This window comes from Trichoderma evansii (genome assembly GCF_050947405.1).
Source record: "Trichoderma evansii strain SZMC 28006 chromosome Unknown GGI43scaffold_2, whole genome shotgun sequence".
NCBI classification, from domain to species: domain Eukaryota; kingdom Fungi; phylum Ascomycota; class Sordariomycetes; order Hypocreales; family Hypocreaceae; genus Trichoderma; species Trichoderma evansii.
In genome coordinates, this window is record NW_028145204.1 from 1,536,680 (window position 1) to 1,559,015 (window position 22,336).

The window sequence follows — 22,336 nt, forward strand, 5'->3', positions numbered from 1 at the left end:
GCTGAAATGTACTGAGACCCGCCGAGCCAGAACCGCACCAGCCATCACGCCGAATCTTGTCAGTTGTGTCTTCAACCACTCCCCATCATCAACCGGCCAGCGCGCGCATCCCCAAAATCGCCAGGTCCCCTCGCAAACCATCGGCGTTCATCTCCAATCCTCGCAAACCTCGTGTTTCACGCGATTTTGCACGCCGCTCACGCCTGCGGCACCCGATCCGACGCGCCGCGCCATCCCCTGGGCAGGATTTTTTTTTCTGCTTCGCCTTCGCAGCCCCCTTCGGGGTTGAATCTTTTCTGCAAGCCTCGAGATCCCCCACGTCCGCGTCCACGGCTCTGTCGCAAGGCTGAAGCTGTCAAGTTTCGCTTCTACACCTCGACTCGACTCACCTCGACTCTGTCTTTGCCCAACCAGCGGCTTCACCTCTGGTGACTTTTCGTCTCGACGACGCCAACTTGCCGCGCATTATTACTTTTTTTCTCCCGTTCTTGTTTTATGTGCCTTGTGCAGTTTTGACGCGCCACTCTTCCACCAACTTTTTTTTTCTCTTCTCGTCACTCTTGATATTACTTCACGTCTCGCACCGAGTTGCAACAGCAACAACACAAACTGAAAAAAAGCCTCGCCTCGCACCCACCGGGCACGACTTCCAGACACTCGCTCCTCGCTATGCACTGTTTATAGGTGGATTTATATCGAGATACATATTGGGGAGTCGATAGTTTCAACGTTTTGGTCCAACGCCATTGCCAAACGCAACCATGGCTTCAGTACAGATCCCGCCCCCCGTGCAGCACCCGGGCGCGCCAATGCCTGCCGGGGCGACTAAACAGCAGGCCGAAGAGGTCTTTCGAGTACGCACCCTTACGCGTGTTGCAATGCTTATCTCGCGTTGCTTGTATCCTGTCCGATATATGTAGCTGACGTTATAACTCTGCATAGAAACTTAAGCAAATGAAAGAATCGGGCGTCCCGCCAAACGATCCCGAGTATATGAAGGCATCGCAATTCCTGCTCAACTTCCAACAGCAACACAACATGCGACGGAATCAGCAGCAGTACATCCAGGCCCAGCAGCAGATGCAGCAGAATGCCCAGGCCCTCCAGAACGGCAATGCCAACGGAGTCAATGGAACTGTCAATGGTGTCCAACGACCGCAACAGGGCGCGCCTCAGACGACCCAGGTTGCTACTCCACAAAACGCGATGGGAGCGGTGGCTGCTGCGCCTAATGCATCTGCTACCACTGCCCCGAATACTCCTGCACAGCCGAATTCGAATTCATCATCAGGTCACTTTACACAGAAGCAGCTTGGTCTACTTAGACAACAAATTCATGCCTTCAAGCTTCTCGGCAAAAATGCAGGGATTTCCGTGCAGCTACAGCAAGCAATTTTCCAGCAGCGTCAGCAGCGCCAAGCAGCTGTCACAACCTCCGCGCAAACTCCCGCTGCAACAAAGACTCCTCAACCTGGTTCGGATGCTGCAAAGCCTACACCCAATGGTGTTGATGCTGCCGCCCAGGATGACGCACTCTCTCTCCCCAAGCCTCATACATACAAGACCGTAAAGTCACCATATGGCAGCAGTATGATTCGATCCTCTATCAAATATTTCGACCATGCGCAACGGAAGAATCGTTGGTTTATTCCTGGCGTCTTCCCAACCGGCATTGACTTTGATCATCTGCGTTACGAGAGAGAAGTTGTTGTCTTCAACCGCATGAGTCAGCGATACTCAGAGCTGAAGAATCTGCCCGCAAACATCGCTCACTGGGATACGACCAAAGAGAACGTCGAAGTTGATGACTCTGTAAAGGTCAAGGCCGTCATCGAAATGAAAAGCCTGGCCTTGTATGCCAAACAGCGAGCTCTTCGCGAGAAGATTGCTCGCCAGATGATGCACTACGATAATCTGGCAATGACAACCAACCGGACAAACTACCGTCGTATGAAGAAGCAGAATGTCCGGGAAGCTCGCATTACCGAGAAGCTCGAGAAGCAGCAGCGTGATGCTCGCGAGAATCGCGAAAAGAAGAAGCACAACGACTTCCTTCGAGCCATCTATAACCACCGTGCCGAGATCACCGAGACTGCGGCAGCTCAGAAGAACAAGTCACACAAGCTCAGCAGGCTCATGTACTCTCACCATTTCAATATTGAGAAGGAAGAGCAGAAGCGCATTGAGAGAACTGCGAAGCAGCGTCTGCAGGCTCTTAAGGCTAACGACGAAGAAGCCTATCTCAAACTGCTTGACCAGGCCAAGGATACCCGTATTACGCATCTGCTCAAGCAGACTGACGGTTTCTTGCACCAGCTTGCGTCATCAGTCAAGGCTCAACAGCGCCAAGCTGCCGAGACATACGGTACAGATGCAGGCGAGTTTATTGAAGAAGAGAGTGAAATCGACGAGGAAGATAGCGGCAAGAAGATTGACTACTACGCTGTGGCCCATCGCATCCGCGAAGAGGTTACCCAGCAAGCAAGCATTCTTGTTGGAGGCACGCTGAAGGAATACCAGATCAAGGGTCTGCAGTGGATGATTTCACTATATAATAACAACCTTAACGGTATCCTTGCAGATGAAATGGGTCTCGGAAAGACGATCCAGACCATTAGTCTGATTACCTACCTGATTGAGCAGAAGCAGCAGAGCGGACCCTACTTGGTTATTGTCCCTCTAAGTACCCTGACCAACTGGAACCTCGAATTCGAAAAGTGGGCCCCGTCTGTGTCTCGTGTCGTTTACAAGGGTCCCCCCAATACCCGTAAGCTACAGCAAGAGAAGATTCGCCAGGGACGTTTCCAGGTTCTTTTGACTACCTACGAGTACATTATCAAAGATCGACCCATCCTCAGCAAGATCAAGTGGTTCCACATGATTATCGATGAAGGTCACCGTATGAAGAACACGCAGTCGAAGCTCAGCGCAACTATTCAGCAGTACTACAACACCCGTTTCCGACTTATTCTCACCGGTACTCCTCTTCAGAACAATCTGTCTGAGCTGTGGGCCATGCTCAACTTTGTCTTGCCAAATATTTTCAAATCAGTCAAGACATTTGACGAGTGGTTCAACACTCCTTTTGCCAACACTGGTGGTCAAGACAAGATGGAACTCACTGAAGAAGAACAGATTCTCGTCATTCGACGTCTGCACAAGGTCTTGCGGCCCTTCCTTCTGCGTCGTTTGAAGAAGGACGTCGAGAAAGACTTGCCCGACAAGACCGAAAAGGTCATCAAGTGCAAGTTTTCCGCGCTGCAGTCCAAGCTCTACAAGCAGATGGTTACCCACAACAAGCTGGTTGTCAGCGATGGCAAGGGCGGCAAGACTGGTGCTCGTGGTTTGAGCAACATGATTATGCAGCTGCGAAAGCTCTGCAATCACCCGTTTGTCTTTGACGTGGTTGAGAATGTCATGAACCCCCTCAACATTAGCAATGATCTTCTTTGGAGAACGGCAGGTAAATTCGAGCTGCTAGACCGAATTCTGCCCAAGTACAAGGCAACTGGCCATCGAGTCTTGATGTTCTTCCAGATGACGGCGATTATGGATATCATGGAAGACTACCTTCGTTACCGAAGCTACAAGTATCTGCGTTTGGACGGTACGACTAAATCTGATGAGCGATCTGATCTCCTGAGAGACTTTAATGCACCCAACTCAGATTATTTCCTATTCTTGCTATCTACTCGTGCTGGTGGTTTGGGTCTCAACTTGCAGACGGCAGACACTGTCATTATTTATGACTCTGACTGGAATCCTCACCAGGATTTGCAGGCACAGGATCGTGCCCATCGTATCGGTCAGAAGAACGAAGTACGAATTCTGCGTCTGATTAGCTCTAATTCCGTCGAGGAGAAGATTTTGGAACGTGCTCGGTTCAAGCTAGATATGGACGGCAAGGTCATCCAAGCAGGTCGTTTTGATAACAAATCTTCCGAGACAGATCGTGATGCTATGCTTCGAACTCTCCTGGAAACCGCCGATATGGCTGAGTCTGGTGAGCAAGAAGAGATGGAAGACGAAGAGCTCAACATGTTACTTGCCCGTAATGATGACGAACTCGTCACCTTCCAGAAGCTTGACGAAGAGCGACAGAAGGAGTCTATCTATGGTGGCCCCAAAGGAAAACCTCGACTCATGGGCGAAGACGAATTGCCTGATATCTATCTCAATGAAGGCAACCCCATTGAGGATGACACTGAAGAGATTATCCTTGGTCGCGGTGCTCGTGAGCGTACCAAGGTGAAGTATGACGATGGCTTGACAGAAGAGCAGTGGTTGATGGCGGTGGACGACGACGAGGATTCTCCAGAGGCGGCGGCAGCCCGTAAACAGGCACGTAAGGATAAGAGAGAGGCCAACAGGCTCAAGAGAGTATCCCAGTTGGGCTCGGACAACTCGCCTTCCGTCAGTCGCGCCAGCACAGAGGAATTGGAGACGCCCAAGAAGAGAGGTCGCAAACCCGGAAGCAAGAACGAGAAGCGGAAGGCAGAAGAAGTGGAAGATGAGCCTCCTGCTAAGAAGCGACGTGGCCCTCAGGGTCGACCTACCAAGTCTGCTGCCCACAGCGATTCTCGGGTGGGATCTCAGCAACGAGAGGTGCTTCAAAAGAGTTTGCGAGCATTATACGACAGCCTGATGAACTTGGAAGTGGACGATATTGAACCCCCTGCCGAGGACGATGAATCCGATGCCGGCAAGCGTCTCATTATTGGGCCATTTGTCAAGCTGCCTCCTAAACGCGAGTATGCCGACTACTATGTGATTATCCAAAACCCCATTTGCATGAATCACATACAGACGCGTATCAAGAAGGAAGAGTACAACTCCTTGAGCGACCTCCGCAAAGACTTTGACTTGCTGATACGCAACTGTCAAACATATAATGAAGACGGCAGTATCCTGTACCAGGATGCGAAGACGATGGATGTAAGTTGAAAAGAATAAGAAGAGACGGACATTTATAGCAGCATGTACTAATTCATTGAAATAGGAATTCTTTACGAAGAAATACCAAGAGGAGCTGGAGGCGCACCCGGAGCTTCTTGATCTAGAACCCGGCAAAGCAGGATCAGCAGCGCCTTCAGGCAACGGAAGCACTCCCCAGCCAAGCGGGACACGCATCAAGATCATCTCTAGCGCGGCGCGGGAAGCCAACGGGGCACGATCTGCCGCCCAAAGCGATGAAGACTGAGCGAAGAGAGAACGAGATTGACGATGCACATTCCTCTTTCTCTTTATGACTGAGAAGAGTGACGTGTCCACTTACGACGAAATTGGGGGTTTACGTGCTTGCCAGCGGGAATATAATTTATAAAGAGAAAAAAAAAATTGACGGCAGTAGGAGGAAGAATATCTTCCAACGACTGCCCCGCAAGCGGCTTGTTTAATCATGTATTCTGCGGCGTTGGAAGGATCGGCGTTTTATTCATGTGAACCCAGGGAAAGGGGGAGGAATAGGTCCAAGGCAGGCCAAAATACCAACCATGTACAAGATGAAGAATGAAGAGGGAGAGAGAGAGAGGAGACGAAAGGCTGAAGCATCTGGGCGGCATATTTGGATGACCAGAGAGATTTTATTTTTTTTGTTCTTTCTAAGTTTTCTAATTAGGGAAGCGGAGGACTGAGGAGGAGGCGAGGCGAGTCAAGAGCACACGGCGGCCTTTTCGATTTTGAGTGGTGGCTGGCTGCGTCTCATTGAGTTGGTCGTCTTCTTGCCTGTGCATGTCTAGATAAAGTAGTAAAATGTATTCTTAATAGACGTTGATACAGTCGCGACAATCTAGTATGCGGAGCATGACGTGAAGGTTTCTATTTATTAAGATGAAAACTTATTAGCAACGTTGAAATGAAAGAATTGCTCTATCCATCCCTTCAAAATACCATATATCCATCACATGCTTTTGTACGGAGGTAGACCTAGTGAGATACGTCGCTGGTGAATAATAGCGCTAGACGGTACTGCTAAAGGACAGGCAGCTCCAGCACTAATGCCTTAGCGGTCTGCCGCGCCGCACAGTACTGGAGACTGGCCCACCGCCCCAAATGCCGTCAGCACCGCCAACCTTTGTATGTGCCGCCGCAGCTTCGCCACCCACTCGGTGACCTCTACTGGCCAGTATCTGCACCTATAAATCCGCATCCCCTGCCTATTGGGCCACTTTGCATCTCCTTTTCGATGCCCAGTGAAATGGCATGAACTTGACAGCTGAAAGGACACACTGGCAAAACCCACTCCGTTATTCGAAGTTCTGCTGGCGGCGGCCGTTGAGGCGAAATAAAAGAGGATATAAAGGGTTTACTTTGATGACGACAAGATGAGGAAGACGCTTATTTTGTGCTTTATCCATGGGTTCAAGGTACGTTGTTTTTGCTTGGGAGCTTGCTTGTGATGGCTTCCCCACCGCTTGTTATGGGAGCCTATGATGGCGGGATGGAATTGAGGAAAGAGTATAGTTGGCACAATGGAGCTGTGGGCAGCTGTGATGAAGTTTCTCTTCACATTGCCGCAAGCTTAACAAATGATTAAACTGAGTGGTTGATTGATGAAATGAGGTTGGGGTTGATAATGGATCGATTGACTGACGAGCCGTTATAGGGGGGCGAGTCGACGTTTGGTAACGACTATTCGTTCGTCGAAGACCTGCGCACTGCCGTGGCAAAAGAGCTGCCCAGTTTCAGTATCAAGGTGCTGGTGTATCCCAAGTATGACACGAGGGGAGATCTAGGAGAGGCCGTGAGCAAATTCCGCAGCTGGTGAGTTTTTTTTTTTTACTTTTCGACGCTTCGATTTTATTCATGATGAGGAAAGCATTCACAAGGCGTAGTTTGTGTCCCAAAACAGGACGCTGGAGTGAAAGGAAAGGTAAATCAACGAATCATTAGGCTAACGTTGGGCTGGCGCTCAATAGGCTGGAGAACAAAATCATCGACTATGAAGTGGCCAAAGGAACGGCCTCACCAACAGTTGAGCCATCCGTTCGTACCATCCTGATTGGCCATTCCATGGGCGGCATCGTCGCCGCAGAGACCGTCATGGGCTTGGCTTCGGAGAGGCCCATCTACACCGAGGACGGCATCGATAAGTCCAGTGGCCGTCCAAACTTCAACAGCCTCATGTTCCCTCGCATCCAGGGCGTCTTGGCCTTTGACACGCCGTATCTGGGCATTGCTCCCAGCGTGGTTGCCTATGGTGCTGAGGGACACTACCAGTCGGCGCAATCGGCTCTGGCGCAGCTGGGCTCGGTGTGGAAGATGGTGGGAGGTGGTGGCGGAGAGGCTGCTGCTTCTTCTTCTTCTGCGCTCACGACGACAGCGGCGGCGGCAGCGCCCGCCAAGAACGAGAGCAGTGGCGGATGGGGATGGGGCAAGATTGCCATGTACGGAGCTGCTGCCAGCGCTGTCGCTGCGGGTGGTGCCGCGGCGTGGATGAACCGCGATCACATCTCGACTGGTTGGTCGTGGGTGTCTTCCCATCTAGAGTTTGTGGGCTGTCTGGCCCGGCCTGAGGCTCTCAAGCAGCGCGTGGCGTACATGGTAAGGTTGAGCTCGGAGCTGAACATTGGCTATGCGAATGTGTACACTCGGCTGGGTAAAGCTGCTGAGAGCACAGAGGTTAGCATGGTTGGGACGGTGCTGGGTAAGGACAGGACGTTTTGCGTGGTGCCGAGCAAGCAGCCGTCTGGGAAGTGGATAGACAATATCAATGACACGGCGAAGGATGAGGTGACGGCACATATCAGTACGTTTTACTCTATACTACCCCCCTCCTTCGCTCATCTGATGCTAACGGTTTGTATAGCCATGTTTGAACCTCAGAATAACCCGGCGTACCCGAAGCTGCTGTCAGATGCCAAGAATCTGATTGCCATGTGGGTGCAGAGGGATTGGTCCGAAGGTACCCATGAGCCACGTTCGAGATCCCAGCAGCAACAGCAGCAACAGCAACAGCAGCTTCAGCGCTTGAGATGATTAAGATGACGATGCTGCCATGGGCATGCAGTTTTAAGGATATATGATAAACGGATAAAAGGTGTTTTAACTTGGGGACAGGAGAAGGCGATTGATTTTGTGTGTATTTTCTACAATTAGCATTACTACTGTCTGTACCTATGCACACTCCGTATTTTTGACTTTCTTTTATATATCGTTACATCTTTGTCGTTCATCATGTCCAATAACAATAACTCCTACCAAAATCTACTAGTATGCAAACATTGCGACCTCTTGTATAGATTGCGCTTTTTGCCTCCCATTTTGTAGCATTATTATTACCGTCCTTTTCGTATTCTATTGTTTACTGAGTCGCCTTCTCGTTCTTGGCTTTCAAGCCGCGCATGACCTTTCTTCGCTGAGCCATCATGTGAGTGTAGAGGATGTAAGCGCCTAGGAAAAAGGGTTGTTGTTAGAATGATTTGTTTCTTTCCACTTTTGCTTTATTGCCAACATACCTGGAACGTAGATGACCAGAATGCCGTACAGAATGTATGGCATCAGGGTCAGAGGAGACTCAGTCGCAGTCGTAGCCGGGCCCACAGCAGCGAGATAGATCAGCGAGCACTCGCTCAGAATGCCAATCGGGTAGAGAATGAAGAAGGTGTTGTAGCGCAGCCAGGTGAAGATTCGGGGCGTCAGGCCGGACAGGGTGAGGGCGAAGTAGGAGTAGCGGATGACCTCGGTGACGGACCAGGCGATGAGCATGGAGCTGTAGGTGGGCGACTGGACGGCGAGGTACGGGTAGAGGAAGAGGACGCCCCAGACGAGGAGGAAGCGCGAGGCGACTTGCATGAGGGTGGTGAAGAGAGGCGCGCGGACGACTCCTAGTTGTATGTATTAGAAAGGCGAACTGAGGAAGCTATTTGGGAAGTTTTTTGCGTACCGAAGAGGGAGTGCAGGATCTCCATGGCCGCAGCGGTTTGAACCCATTTGGTGAATTCGCCGACATTCAGGTAGACCGACTCTGGGCCGGACTCAACGAGCGACGTGACGGTGCCTTGGAGGACGAGACCCCAGGCCAAGGCCGAGGCGCCATTGTAGAGGATGAGGTAGCCGTTCTTGATGGGCGATGAGGGCGGCTTTTGGGCCGATGCACTCTTAGAGGGCGCCATGGTTCTAATTGAAGAAGAATTGGACGTGCTGAGGAACTCTGCGCGGAATGAGAAAGATGAAGAAGGGAAGAGATTCGGTGATGCTGGCGATTTTGGTGGTGGGATTTTTTGGAGCGGCCAGGGGACCTTCCAACAGTTGGGGTTCCGCTGTGGGGCCTGCCGAGGCGGGGATCCGCAGCTTTAAGAGATCGGATCTTGTGTATATCACATGAAAGAAAGAGTAAAACAAAACAATATTTATTAAATAACTGACATAGGCTGGCTATTAGTTCTAGATTATAATGTAGATATATAAGGAGAAAGAAAAAAAATTTTAGCTCCTTCTCTCAACAGTCTCGGTTTCATCACCCCCACTGCCAAAGCAGCTTCCTCCATGCCACAATACTTTCCTGATGCATAACCATATTGAGATCAACGAATCGCTCCAGTTCAATCTCTTATTCGAGCAATCTTTAACGCTCGGCGCTTCCAAAAAAAGTCGCAACTTGCGAATCTCCGAATCGTCTCTTCCAGTCTCCACCACACGGTCTATCTTGCCATCGTCAAAAGCAATGCCTCTCCAAAGGAGAATACCTAGCTTTCGTGCTGCTTCCGCTTCTCTCAGCTGAAACTTCAAATTATTTTGTTTGATAAAAGACAAAAACTCATCCCAAAAGAGATGACGTAGCTCCTCATGGTCATCATAATACTTGAACCCCCCAGCGCCAAAAGGCATGTCCTCTCCAAGTACTTCCTCGATACCGTACAAAGCCATCCCAAAAGGTAGCCACTCGGCCTCGGCCCAATCAATGAGTCCTGTCAAATGACCAGTCTCGGCGTCAACCATCATGTTTCCTGGGAGAAGATCGCCGTGTGTGAGACACCAGCTTGACGCTTCGACCGTATCGAGCTGGGCTTGCGCTTCAGATACGTGTATGAGTAAGTCTTTTTCTGGCAGGCCATTCAGCAGAGTAAGACGCCAGCGCATCGAGTCTCCGATTTTCCCCTTGGCCATGGTGCTTGCTGGCAGTATTCCTTCCATTTCCTGTGAGGGCTGCCGTCCATGAAAGCCGAGGGCAAATACCTTGGCTAAGCCGCTCATCAGCCTTCTCTTAAACATCTTGTCGTCATCAGCGCGACATCCCTTCTTCCTTTTCCGAAATTCCGACAGAGGAATTCCCCGTATTCGTTGGTGTTGATATACATGCATCATCGCCGATGGTCTGCCATTCGCGTCTGAAACTTGGTGTAATGATACTCCTTCCACCTCGCCGAGATATAGGGTTGTCGGAGCAAAATCGCCATAAATAGACTTGACTTCGCTGCAAGTGTCTATATCCAACACGAAAGCCTCTGGCCGGAACTGCAGCAGGTATTCATCTGATATATTCAGCGTATAAGAACAGTAGCCCTGCGTCGCCGCTGGCCTTGCTGCCGAGCCAGGAAACCGGATACGAGCATACTTGTCACATGCATCTCTAGTTGCTCCATCAAAGCCGTTGCGAATAAAAAATGCTTCTATTTCCTCATCGTATGGATGTATGTCACTGTTGGCCGTATAGCTGCCGATTTTCTGGTCATCGCTACTCCAAAACATATTCAAACGAATGATTTATCCTGCTGCAAGTTGCAAAGCGTCTATCATGACCAACTAATACCACTTATATAGTGTAAGTAGTAGCATTAGGGCAAAGGAATCTCATTTTAAGACATCTTTGAATCAGATGATGACAAGACGGCGGAAGCTCAAAAGGTAGAAGCTTATATACCAAATAATAAGCCTGTAGGATTGCTATCAAAAAGCCACCCCCACATCCACATCCTCGTAGCTCTTCGCACATGACGCGACCCCTCTTTAGCTGAGGCTGGACGCGAACACGTTCTCGCTATCATTGGCTTGCCTAGGCTTGGTGCCTGCGGCGAATCCCAGCCCCGACGTTGCAGGGTTCAAACCATGCCATGTGAAGAAAACGGGCGCTCTCTTCTCTTTTCCCGTTGAATCAACCGATATACTTACTCATATACACACGTGCATCCTTCTCCTTTAATATGTCGCGGTGAGTCTCTGGACGAGATAATCGCCACTGTTTATGCTCTCATACTTCTTCTCTTTGTCAGTTGTATATGTCCCTGGCAACACTTCGATAAGGTCCTTGAAGTTGGGATTGCAAAAGTAGCTGCATTTGGATTTAGTATCGTATTTTCATAACGCCCATTTTATGATTTTACTTACGCGATGCTATATCGAGAAGGATAAGTCGTGTTTTCTTTTCGTGGGGGTTCAACTACACGATGAATAGTGCTCTTGATCGTGTCGTTACTCCATCTCGCTAGCAGATCTCCGGCGTTGACAACGATGGTGTTCTCGATAGGAGTTGCGTCGATAAAATTCCCGTTTGGACTCTTGACCTGTAGGCCACCGCGGTTGTCTTGGAAGAGTAATGTGATAGATCCATAATCCTGTATCAAAAAGGAACATTAGAAAAAGGGTTGCACAAGCACAATATAGCTTATATCCGGTTTTCTTACGCTGTGTTCCCCAGCACGGACTTGGCCTGGGGTATTGAAAACTTCAGACTTGACTTCCGGATAGTGCAGCAGCCGTAGAGTATTGTCGCCAACATCCAGAAATCTGTCAAAAAAAGTTTCTTCAAAGCCCATGCCTGCAGCAATAGCCCGCATTACCTGTATATGCAAAGCTTTGCACTCCTCAAAGAAGCTTTTCATGTCTGCCCTGAAGCCCGCAACAGCACCTTCGTCCTCGGGCCAGTTATTCGGGTGGCCTACCTCGTTATCACGACCGATTTCAAAGCTTTCTTTCAAGTCTGGAACTGCGCTGCGAATCTTTTCTACTTCCGCAGCGTCATTTAGCTGCGTGACCTTTTCTCGCCCATGAGCTACATAGCCGCGATTGGCCTGTGGAGTAGTCCACTCAAGTGCGTCTTTCTTCTCTAGAGGCTGAGCGAAGAATTTTGCCGACATGGCAAAGGTATGTTTCACCGTGTCTTGTGAAATAGGGTGGTTTTTAAGATAGATAAAGCCCGCGTCTTGGAAGCCATTGAGGATAGCTTTGGCCGTTTCCAAGCGAGTGGATGAATCGCCATTCAGGAATTTGGAGAAGTCAATAAGCTAAATGGGTATAAGTCACAGGTCAGTTCGACCGTATGCAGCACTCAGGCTCAACAGAAGATCCGTGCTTAACGCACCCAAAACAAAAACAAATATGGTTTTACATACGGGAATGAAGAGTCCATCTTTGCTCACTGCAGCATCCGTCGCCATCGTGCCTTGTTCGAGCAAAATGTATAATGAACTTGGAAAGATATGAGCTGATACACAAATGATTTAGCAGGAAAACTCGGGTCTATGTATTTGCTACGGGTAGTATTTATATCCCAAACTCAAAACAAAATTAACGCAGAGTTACATGGCTCCCGTCTCACCACGGCTCTCGTCGGCGGCGCAGTAAATGTCACCAAGCAGCGGGGGATAAGAGTCGTGCCACCAAGCGTGAGTATCTTGAGCCAGAATTTAAGATAGCGATAAGCTGGGGGTCAAAAGACGGCAGCTAGTATGCTTAGCCTGGGGCGTGTGCATTGGATGGCGGATCTGGCGGTTTCTGACTGGTACGGCTGGTGGACCTTTGAGACCTGGTGCGGGGCTTGTGATCTTTAACGCACTGGTGCCCCTCAGTGTAGAGGTTAGCAGTTCGTCAAGGTGGTGTTCTGGTGTAATAGATTCGCGTATCAATGTATCGATGTAACGTCCTTGTCGCTAACGAAGTCGCTGAGTGAGAGGGCGGCAGCAAGGCCACCCAAGGACTGTAATTACTATCCCCACTATGCGACCAGTTGTCCGCGGGGGAGATGATTTTGTATCTCAACACCAAACGATGCCCAAGCTCTCTCCCCCCCTCTGAATTCATCTAAATTTCACATTTTGAGCCGTATTGTGTGAGGAACAGATTTCTCTTTCATTGAAGTGAGATGGCTGCCTCCAAATCGCGCGTCGTGGACATCCACACGCACATGTATCCGCCGTCATATATAAAGATCCTCGAATCTCGGTCCACGATCCCTCTTGTTCGCTCATTTCCCCAGGCACCAGATCCGCGACTAATATTGCTTGAAGCCGAAGTCAAATCGCTCGAAGAGGCCACCAACAACCCGGAAGCTAAGCTTCCTGGACGGCCACTCACCTCTCACTTCGCATCGCTTGCTCAAAAGGTCCATTTTATGGACACTCATGGCATTGATATCTCAGTCATATCCTTGGCTAACCCATGGCTTGATTTCCTCAGTTCCTCTGAGTCGGGGAAGATGGGCGAATCTGTTAATGAAGAGTTTTCGCGCATGTGTGGCGAGCACCCTGGCCGCTTATTCTTCTTTGCAACTTTACCTCTGACCGCACCTCTCGAGACGGTGCTGGCCTCGGTATCCCACGTTCAGGGCCTCAAGTATTGCAGAGGCATCATTCTCGGCACCTCAGGCTTAGGCAAGGGGCTCGATGACCCCGCGTTGCTTCCTATTTTTGAAGCTGTAGCAGCGGCTCGTCTGACTATCTTCCTGCATCCGCACTATGGCCTACCTAATGAAGTATGGGGTCCTCGGGCCAGCGCGGAATATGGCCATGTCTTGCCTCTTGCTCTGGGCTTCCCCATGGAAACCACTATTGCGGTGACGCGGATGTATCTGTCAGGTGTCTTTGACAAAGTGCGAGATCTGAGAATGATCTTGGCCCACAGTGGAGGAACACTTCCCTTCCTAGCAGGCAGAATCGAAAGCTGTATCCTGCACGATGGACAGCTTGTCAAAGAAGGCAAAGCGGGAAAAGGCCGGCGAACAATTTGGGAAGTCCTCAAGGAGCAACTGTACTTGGACGCCGTCATCTATTCCGAAGTTGGACTGAAAGCAGCAATAGACGCCAGTGGCGCTGATAGATTGATGTTTGGAACCGACCATCCTTTTTTCCCGCCACTTGAAACAGATGAGCAAGGAGAATGGGAGAGTGTGAGTTTGAATGCCGATGCTGTTGCTAGAGCGGTTGGTGAGGGGTCGAAAGAGGCAACGGCAGTCATGGGAGGCAATGCTATAAGCATCCTTCGTCTTGACCAAGATTCTTGATCGTCGTGAGCCTAGAAATTATCGTCTCATTAATACCAGGCTGTAGGCCGATAATATAGCGAAATGGTCTGGCGTAAACCGGCTGTCTTTTATCTCTTGTTGGTGAGAACCATTAGATAGCGGCTGTGTCTTGTTGAAATTTGATCTCCGCCTCATGGATTCGCTGCCTCGCTTGTCTCATTTCCTTCTCAGCTTCCTCAAGTTCTTGACTATTCGTCGTATCCAGTTTCTGCAAGTTTCTCATCGCTTGAACAGCCCGTAACTTGTCGCACACCAGTTCCCAGTACATCTTCTTCGCAGTCCCGATATCTACGACGTAATCGCCGGGCACGACAATGGCGCCATTTGCGGGCCCCGATGGCTTTTTGACAGCGCCTGTGGCCTTCATAGACTCCTTAACCTGCTTTCTCCTTGCTTTCTCCTCCTTCTTTTCCTTCAGTCGTCGTCTTGCCTCGGCCAAGTCTTCCATTTCCTGCGCCGCTTCAGCCTGTCGCCTCTGCTCTTCCTCGTGTATCCGCTGCTCTTCCGCCAACCGCTCCCGTTCCTTATCCAACTTCTCCCGGTCTCGCTGCTGCTGCTGCTCCCTCTGCTGCCTATGCGCATTTTCGCGAGCTTCAAGATCGTCAGCGAACTTTTTATGCTCCTTGTCCATTGCCTCGCGCTCTTGCTTGCGCAGAAGCTTGGCTTTTAGAGACTGATCGTAGGCAGCACGAGCATCGGCATCAGACAGAATGTCCCTCGCTCTCTCGAAGAGCTCCCATTTTGAAGCATCAAAATCCTCGCCTCTCTTGTCGGGGTGATATTTCAATGACGCTTTTCTCCAGGCTCTCCGAATGTCTTCTTTGGAAGTGAGAGCATCCACCCCGAGGAGCTCGTAAAGGTCAATATTCTTGTCTGCATACTCATTTGCGAACCGCAAGAGGTCCGCCTTGTCGTCGCTCATTGTGAGAGACTGTCGGTTTCCTCCTGACTACTATGAATGACGGCCTTGTTAGAGTAGGGTATACAGAGAGAGTGCTGCTGCTGTTTAAAGAGAGATTAATATGAAAGAAGAAGCCGTTGAATTCCAGGACAGAAGAATTACTGGCAAAAAGATGGCATAAAATTCAAGATTTCAAGATGTTGCTGGGGTGGCGTTGCCACTAGCTCATGAGATTTGCGAGTGACAGGCTGCAGCGCGCCGTCGCGACTTAGCGTTCCATACGTAATCACGTGATGGCCTGAGAGCTCTTATCATAAAGCCTATGAATACGGGTATTTCAACATGTATAAACTATTACTAGGTAATTTATAAAAGAAATTAAAATCTTTTCGTACATATCCTAATGTCCCAAATAAAGATTGCGCCGCGCTACTATTAATACTACTCCGTCATTACGAGATCGCTAATTCGAAACAATAATGTCATTCCTTTGCAGGTTGCGCAGCGGGAATCGTCTTCCCCTGCCAGATAATGTCCTGGGTTTCAGCAAACTGGTACACATTTGGTGTTCCCGCTGATAGCTGGAGAAGATACCGCTCATGTGGCCCAAGAGGCTCCTCCACCATGATCCTTTGCTTGGGATCCGTGGGTTCAGAGCTCTTTGGCCCGGCATATTCCCAGATCCATCTTCCCCCTTGCTTCCTATCCACTCCAGATTCATCAGAAGGACCTTGCCACCAACTCGGGTTTTGAGGAATGGGGTCTTCATATGTTTCGTTAGTATACTTCAATTGCCAGTTCGATAGTGATGGACAGCTCCAAACGGCTTTATCATCCAAGCCAAGGCCTTTACAGGCCAGCCGGACCCTCGCAGAACAATGAATACGCTCGTTGGTGTCTTGCAGGAATACGTTGGTCTCACAGTCTGTTTTGGGATCAGTTCGCTTATACAAGCCAGGCGTCCTGTTTTCAAAGCCTGCGAGTTTGTACATGAAGTTGCTAGCTTTGTTGATAGGCCCAAGTGCCCATGGCCTCACCGGTTGGTCATTCGTGTAAATGGGATCAACAGCCCACTTTGGACCCTTCTTTGAAGCAGATTTCTGGCTTTTATAATAGTTGATCGTGCTCTGTGCAGCCCTCTCAAGACATGACAGGTCGAACTCGACTCCTACAGATGCCATCTGGTCCATCATCCCTATTTACAATATCAACCTCTGACCTTCGTCCTTTCTTGACGGATTTGGCTGTTTCGTGATAAATCACTTACATGCGAGAGAAGCATCGGCGGCTTCCTGGTCTGGCCATCCACCACCACAGTTGCCATGATTGCCTGGGAACCAGACCTGTCTAAGCTCAGTCGTCATTTTGTTCTGCGGGAGGCGTTCCCAGACAGCCGGGCTGAATGGAGCACGGGTTTCATCCAGGGCGAGTGCCTGAAATGCATGCTCTATTCTATCCGATAATGAAGTATCATGCCATCTATATGTGTTCGATGGTTAGCCTTCTGTGATGAGGTGTCCAGAAAGAGGGAGACTTATTCATCGTTGGAGGGGTGAATGCCTAGCTTCTCTAGCCAAGATATCTTGGGGATGCCCAGACTACCAACAGTGTCCCAAACACAAACGGCCTTTATCTTTATTAGATCGCCGTTTTCTTGGTATACACGAGTGTACCCTAGCTTTTCGAGCCTTTCTCGGTATATAGCCGCTGCATTTGGCCCCTTGGGCTTGTTGTCAAATGGCTGTCCTGGAAACTCGTCTTTATATCCGTCATTGTTCCAGTTCTCCATATCTTTAAAGATTGGATAAAAGTATTCCAAGCCTTCTCTAGTGAGAAGGCCCAGATTACCAACCATTCCAGCAACCGATCGAGCTGTAAAAGCCCCTCTGGAGAAGCCAACTAGGAATATCTCATCACCGTCCATGTGATTGACACATAGATATGAGTACGCATCGCGAACTCTCTAGACACCGCATCTATTAGTTTCTCTCGGCATAAGAGAAAGAAGAAGGGAATGGATTTCTCCTCTTGCCTCGGAGAGACCCAGGCCAAATGCGCCACCTGTAAAAGTATCGATGGCATTACTGCCTGTCCCTACGCCGGATTCATATGCCATGACTTGTAGTGTGCCGTCAACGCATCGTCTCTTGAAACAACGGCTAATTCGAGTAACATTTGACGGCACCTGAAGGGTTGGCTGCGGATGTTCTAGAGTCGGCTCATTATAGCCGTTGTCGCTATTCATCCACGTCCCATCGCAGCAGACAATGAGTCGCTTGTGGATTGGAGGTTGAGAACCCATCAGAACAAGCTTTTAACGAGATCGTGTATATGAGATTTGAGAAGCACAAAATGAAATGATATAATTTAGTAGACTGCTATCCAGTGTTTTTATATCTACGGCGTAATAGCAATAAATAACCCATCTAGCCGTGAGGCCGCCTCCCCGCATACCCCAGATCTCTGATTCACGCCTCCAAGACACTGACGGAAGAGGCATGACCACAGCCGCGAGACCGGGTTCTCAATAAGCTATTTGTGACGGCATGCAACCCTTTGGGTGGTCAGCCCCAGAAACGGTCTCAAGTCCTTCATTTTTCTCCATCTTTAACGCCTATTTAGCAGCACCAATGATACCCATGACCCGAGACCATGGCTAATAACATAGCGCCAAGCCAAGACTTAAGGGCCTTTTCAGGATCAACCACTCAGGTGATCCTCGTCATCTATCATGGACTTTCAGCTCCAGCCCGCTGTGGAGAGCGTCTTCCAACGAGTGCTTCCTTCAGCCTTACCGTGTGCCTGGAATAAGTAGGGGGGAAGCAAAATCCTACGTTGACTGCAGCCACAGTTATTAGACGATCCAACCACCTTGAGCTGCACTGCTTACATTACGAGAGATATTTTCACTTTAGCCAGCCTTGACTCACCCCTTACGGTTCTTAGAGGCAAAACTTATCGTCTTAGGCAAGCCTTGGCTCGTTTTAGTGAGGTAAGCCAATCGTGTTATTGGTAGACGACACATGTGTTGAGGTGATGAGATGGCTGCTTAGGTGCATGTTCTGGGCTTTGGGATTTAGTGCGCGGGCTATTGAAGTGAAATTAAGGCGCAGCGTTTAGCAGTCAGTAAGTGCTCTTGTGCCGCGAAGGAATCGCTTGAAATTAGCTGCTACCAACATCTCGTTTCGCAAAGAGTAATGTACGAAACCAAGTATTTTTTACATGGTATTCTTTATAGATGGGCAGAGTCTTCTTTTGTCTAAATATTATACATATTTGGCACTTTATACACACATAAAATATACATGGTGATAGTATCACTGCTGCGCTTCTTCTAGGCTTCGTCTCAACCAGTCCGGAACAAACGCCTTGACCTTCACGCCGCTCTTATTTTCCTCCTCTCCCCATTCCAGCTCAAACTCGTCTCCATCCTTGAACGTCGCGGCGGCCTGCTCACCCGGCAGCACCACGTCCGTCATGATCTCCAGGCGGCACAGCCCCAGCCCAATGTTGCCCACCCCTCGAAGCCACTTGCCGGCGCTGCGGCCCCTTTTGCCGGACCGCCCGATGCTGGTCTCGACGGGGATCATGTCTGCCGTCAGGGCCTCGGTGGAGCTGCTCTCGGGATCGTAGTGAAGGCTTGTAGGTGCCGCCTTGTCCTTCTCATATATGACACATGGAAGGATGCGCTTACGGACGACGCCACGGTGCTTGGTGCGGATGGTCAGCTCTTGGCCTACATAGCAGCCCTTGTGGAAGTCGACGCCGTTCATGTGTTCCATGTTGCTCTCGAGAGGCAGGGCCTGCTCTCGTAGAATCTCGTCCTGGCCTTCTGCCACACCATGCAGGTAGCGGCGAATCGTGTAGGCTTCTTCGCCGACCTGGTTGATGTCAAGTTCCGGTGGCTTTTGGCCCGCAAGTTGGATGATTCTGTATCCTAGACCTGGTGCTCGAGGGTCTTCAAAGACAATCCTTGATTCGTCTGATGCAATGTCGAGTTTCCCAGCATCATTCCACGCATGCCATACGGCTATTTCGCCTGCATCTATTGGTCTGAGAGCTATCTTGGCCCTAAGCTTGTATCGTTTGATATATTTCGTCAACGCATTAATTTGCGCTGAATCCACCTCGACCAAGAAGCCATTCTCCTCTGGCGTCGCGCCTTGAACCGGATAGATGAAGACATCATGGAGTACCCTCCCTGTGGCATTCAAGAACCCTGTATAGAACGCATCGGTCCGAGGCTCGCCCTTGTTCGAGACCACATTGGCGGTGATGATGCCCTGCAGAAACTTGGCCGCGTCGGGACCAGACACTGAGAGCAGCTGCCTCGAAGACAGGGCAGCCAGACCCGACGTCGGTGGCCGGGCCGGTGCGTATATAGAGCTCGCGAATCGGCGGCGCTGCTGCTTGCAATTACGGCATACGAAATTGGGAGAAAGGTCGTTCAGCAAAGAACGCCTCGAGAGGCTTCGCATCATCGGTATCGCGGCCATCGGCGGGGTGTTTTGCTCGGCACCTTTACTCTGCTTACAGAGAGACGTTCGATGGCATGGGCCCCGGTGGCCTATTGAAAGTGGGTAAGCTTTTGGCGAAAGCTTTGACAGCCAAAGAAGAGAAAGACAAAGAGCTAAAAAAGAGCTCTGGCAGCTGATGACGCAGTGAAGGTGGGAAATTCGGAGACCGACCGAACCGCCTGAAGCCGAAAAATCAGGTAGCTGTGATCGGATGGTGGGGAACGTGGAGCGGTGGGGAAATCCGGGCCTTTGGACCGAGCACAGCCGATTGGTTTTGCTTGCTTTTCACTTACACAAAAAGTTGACAGCGATTTTTATATAATGGATACCATTTGAAAGGAAATTTGAATTATTTATAAATTAAAATTTCCAAAAGAATTGATACTCGAGTCAGCAGCCTTGAGTCAGGTGAAAATATTTGACATCCACTACAAGCTTCTGCTGTTCAACGAATCAAAATATAGATCGGGCTTTGGTAGCATTTCATGGGTTTCATCCTTTCTAATTTGATACCAAATGTCTAATATCCATTCATGACATATATTATATTCCTTCACTTACTCCTTGTTACGGTCGGTTTCATGGGTGTACCTAAAGGGCCGAGGGCCACACATTGCCTCGGAAGCCGTCGTGATTTCTTGCGCCTCCAAGATACTCAAGTAGACGCCTAGTTGTTTAGTTAGCAAATGGATATATCATGCTAGTGGGAGAATTCACTGATCATATACATACTAGCCATCTTCCATCTGGTAGCTATATCCAGCAAGAGGTCCTTAAAGACGGATATGCGCTCCGTTGCGATACTGTCAGGAGCCCCTTGACCCATCCTAATCAGAAATAATGCTGCCTGGTACGCTACATTCGCTAAAAATGGAGTAGCGACCAGTGTGGAAGTGGTATCTATGGCCTGGTCTCGAAAGCCTTGACAAGCTCTAGCTATGTAGTCCAGAGAGGATAGAGTCTCATCCCAGGTGTCTGTCGCTGAGACAATATTGGGTACCTCGCTTGTGTTATTGCTGTTTGCTCGCCACTGATACTCCTGGAGCAAAAATATGGTACTATCAAAGGTGATCAGAAGTCATGCACCTTGCTTGCATACCTCGACTTTGGATCCAATGCTTACCCAGAGCAAATAGATAGTTGGGGGCAGAAGCCAGCGCATACCCTCAGCTCTCTGGCATCAGCTTCAGCATTTGAAACTGTTATTAGTGCGTGAACCGTTCGTCTCAGTTGGATTATCTGCTGGTTTCTTTCGATTGCGCTCTGTTGGTTATCAGGACTCACAAGGTCGAGAGCCTGGCTGAGCATATAGGTGGCCTGCCCAAACCTGGAAAACATACCCATCTCAAGAGTAAACACTTGAGATATAGTGTAAAAGTCACTCGCTTTAACAGTCTAATGATGCTGTTAGGTATAGTTATTCGTCATAGTCTGGTGGAAAGGCGGGCAATCTCACGCCGTCATCCCATAATTTGTCATCAACCGGAAGGAAGTCGTCAAACGTTGGGTTCTTCGTTGCCAGTGATCTGCTAGGATTACAGATATTTAAAAACCTGTAAAGTTATTCACGTAAATCACCAAATGTTCTGTATATGAGATGTAAAATAATTGGACTTACCGATCGAAGAATAGAATGATCCACCACGCACGTCTTCGTTCCTCAACCTCAGAGAGCGTGCGAGTATTTCCATACCCGCTGGATGTTTCATCTTCTCTCAGTTTATCAACACCAATTACTATACCATATCGCGCGCAAGAGCCCACTGTTAGATACGCAGCCGGGTAAATAGCTTGTCCAAGTTCGTAAAGGGCAATTAATATACCCGCTTGGAGAACTCGTAACGACAAGACACCAGAGGCCTCCATCTCAAAATGCAATCTCTTAGCATTATGATATAAAGTATTAGCGTCAAGTGTCCCCGCACCGGGGCTGAGATCGGCCTCGCAGTAAAGCTGCATGCATATGATGAGAAGACTGAGTTCGCTTCGGCGCTGTGATAGGGGATTCAGCAGATGCGCAAAGAATCCCCTTTTCGAGATAATGGGCATCCACCAGTGGATTGAGTCAAAGAAAGTGTAGGCGATGTTCCGGATGCGAGAGGAATCATTTTGGAATGGCGATAGATTTGCTGGTATAGAGAGATGAATCTGGGGCAGCTCGAGCTGTGCCTGCTGAAAAATGTGTGGTGCAATAAAGTACAACGCAGTTGCTGAAGCGGTGTCCTTTGAGGTTGCAGAGGATTCAAGACTTACAAAAGGAGTACTTCTATAAGAGACCTGGCTATCAACTCGGCTGTTTGAGCGGGAAACATTTACACTAGAGCTTGGCAAATTGTTTGGCGTAGCTGTAGCTGTCAATCGGCTTTCGCTTCGAGTTGGTACCTGTTTCCGACGAGTCTGACGAGCTTGACGCCGTGAAAGATAAACGCATCCGATCCCCTTTCTAGAACACAACCCACAGCTAGGCAATGCCCGGTCACATCGCCGTTTACCTTTTCTACAAGGCTCGCATGAAAGCTGAGCATAAGTCACTGGCTCTTCATCCCCGGATGGAGATACCATGCTGTGAAGTGGATTCTCTATACCATCTCCCCATTAGATCGACTGTATAATAGGCGGAAAAGTATTGTGCGGAACTCCGCCAGAGTCATTGTGGGACTTACACGCTAAGGGATTATTACA

At 49.5% G+C, this 22,336-nt stretch overlaps 9 protein-coding genes across 9 annotated transcripts; 3 read left to right on the plus strand and 6 right to left on the minus strand.

Annotated features, from left to right (window-relative positions):
- The first annotated feature begins 451 nt into the window (after positions 1-451).
- GGI43DRAFT_154178 (SNF2 family N-terminal domain-containing protein) lies at positions 452-5,298 on the plus strand. The gene is made up of 3 exons (XM_083199468.1): positions 452-854; positions 943-4,935; positions 5,000-5,298. Exons 1-3 carry the CDS (start codon positions 762-764, stop codon positions 5,198-5,200), a joined length of 4,287 nt encoding a protein of 1,428 aa, XP_083065032.1. The 5' UTR covers positions 452-761; the 3' UTR covers positions 5,201-5,298.
- A 1,025-nt stretch (positions 5,299-6,323) lies between these two features.
- GGI43DRAFT_379576 (uncharacterized protein) lies at positions 6,324-7,977 on the plus strand (the record flags this gene model as incomplete). The annotated part of the gene is made up of 4 exons (XM_083202863.1): positions 6,324-6,365; positions 6,605-6,762; positions 6,918-7,747; positions 7,808-7,977. The coding sequence occupies 4 exons, from the start codon at positions 6,324-6,326 to the stop codon at positions 7,975-7,977; spliced, it is 1,200 nt and encodes a 399-aa protein (XP_083065033.1).
- A 162-nt stretch (positions 7,978-8,139) lies between these two features.
- Positions 8,140-9,308, minus strand: GGI43DRAFT_154199 (protein tyrosine phosphatase-like domain-containing protein). The gene is made up of 3 exons (XM_083199470.1): positions 8,885-9,308; positions 8,457-8,825; positions 8,140-8,391 (listed from the first exon to the last, which is right to left on the minus strand). The coding sequence occupies exons 1-3, from the start codon at positions 9,111-9,113 to the stop codon at positions 8,303-8,305; spliced, it is 687 nt and encodes a 228-aa protein (XP_083065034.1). The 5' UTR covers positions 9,114-9,308; the 3' UTR covers positions 8,140-8,302.
- Positions 9,309-9,334: 26 nt separating this feature from the next.
- GGI43DRAFT_154326 (uncharacterized protein) lies at positions 9,335-11,130 on the minus strand. The gene has a single exon (XM_083199472.1). The coding sequence runs from the start codon at positions 10,687-10,689 to the stop codon at positions 9,427-9,429; it is 1,263 nt and encodes a 420-aa protein (XP_083065035.1). The 5' UTR covers positions 10,690-11,130; the 3' UTR covers positions 9,335-9,426.
- GGI43DRAFT_154287 (uncharacterized protein) lies at positions 10,913-12,726 on the minus strand. The gene is made up of 4 exons (XM_083199471.1): positions 12,330-12,726; positions 11,622-12,221; positions 11,326-11,552; positions 10,913-11,269 (listed from the first exon to the last, which is right to left on the minus strand). The coding sequence occupies exons 1-4, from the start codon at positions 12,372-12,374 to the stop codon at positions 11,137-11,139; spliced, it is 1,005 nt and encodes a 334-aa protein (XP_083065036.1). The 5' UTR covers positions 12,375-12,726; the 3' UTR covers positions 10,913-11,136.
- GGI43DRAFT_154401 (amidohydrolase family protein) lies at positions 12,577-14,271 on the plus strand. Its single transcript, XM_083199473.1, has one exon. The coding sequence runs from the start codon at positions 13,079-13,081 to the stop codon at positions 14,213-14,215; it is 1,137 nt and encodes a 378-aa protein (XP_083065037.1). The 5' UTR covers positions 12,577-13,078; the 3' UTR covers positions 14,216-14,271.
- Positions 14,272-15,495, minus strand: GGI43DRAFT_154418 (uncharacterized protein). Its single transcript, XM_083199474.1, has 2 exons — positions 15,300-15,495; positions 14,272-15,238 (listed from the first exon to the last, which is right to left on the minus strand). Exon 2 carries the CDS (start codon positions 15,156-15,158, stop codon positions 14,328-14,330), a length of 831 nt encoding a protein of 276 aa, XP_083065038.1. The 5' UTR covers positions 15,159-15,238; positions 15,300-15,495; the 3' UTR covers positions 14,272-14,327.
- Positions 15,496-15,503: 8 nt separating this feature from the next.
- Positions 15,504-17,526, minus strand: GGI43DRAFT_393525 (T6SS phospholipase effector Tle1-like catalytic domain-containing protein). The gene is made up of 4 exons (XM_083204676.1): positions 17,170-17,526; positions 16,676-17,100; positions 16,405-16,622; positions 15,504-16,332 (listed from the first exon to the last, which is right to left on the minus strand). Exons 1-4 carry the CDS (start codon positions 17,437-17,439, stop codon positions 15,620-15,622), a joined length of 1,626 nt encoding a protein of 541 aa, XP_083065039.1. The 5' UTR covers positions 17,440-17,526; the 3' UTR covers positions 15,504-15,619.
- Positions 17,527-18,454: 928 nt separating this feature from the next.
- Positions 18,455-22,216, minus strand: GGI43DRAFT_420400 (uncharacterized protein; the record flags this gene model as incomplete). The annotated part of the gene is made up of 7 exons (XM_083207813.1): positions 18,455-19,523; positions 19,597-19,656; positions 20,216-20,321; positions 20,387-20,712; positions 20,778-21,049; positions 21,111-21,207; positions 21,273-22,216. The coding sequence occupies 7 exons, from the start codon at positions 22,214-22,216 to the stop codon at positions 18,455-18,457; spliced, it is 2,874 nt and encodes a 957-aa protein (XP_083065040.1).
- Between the last annotated feature and the right edge of the window lie 120 nt (positions 22,217-22,336).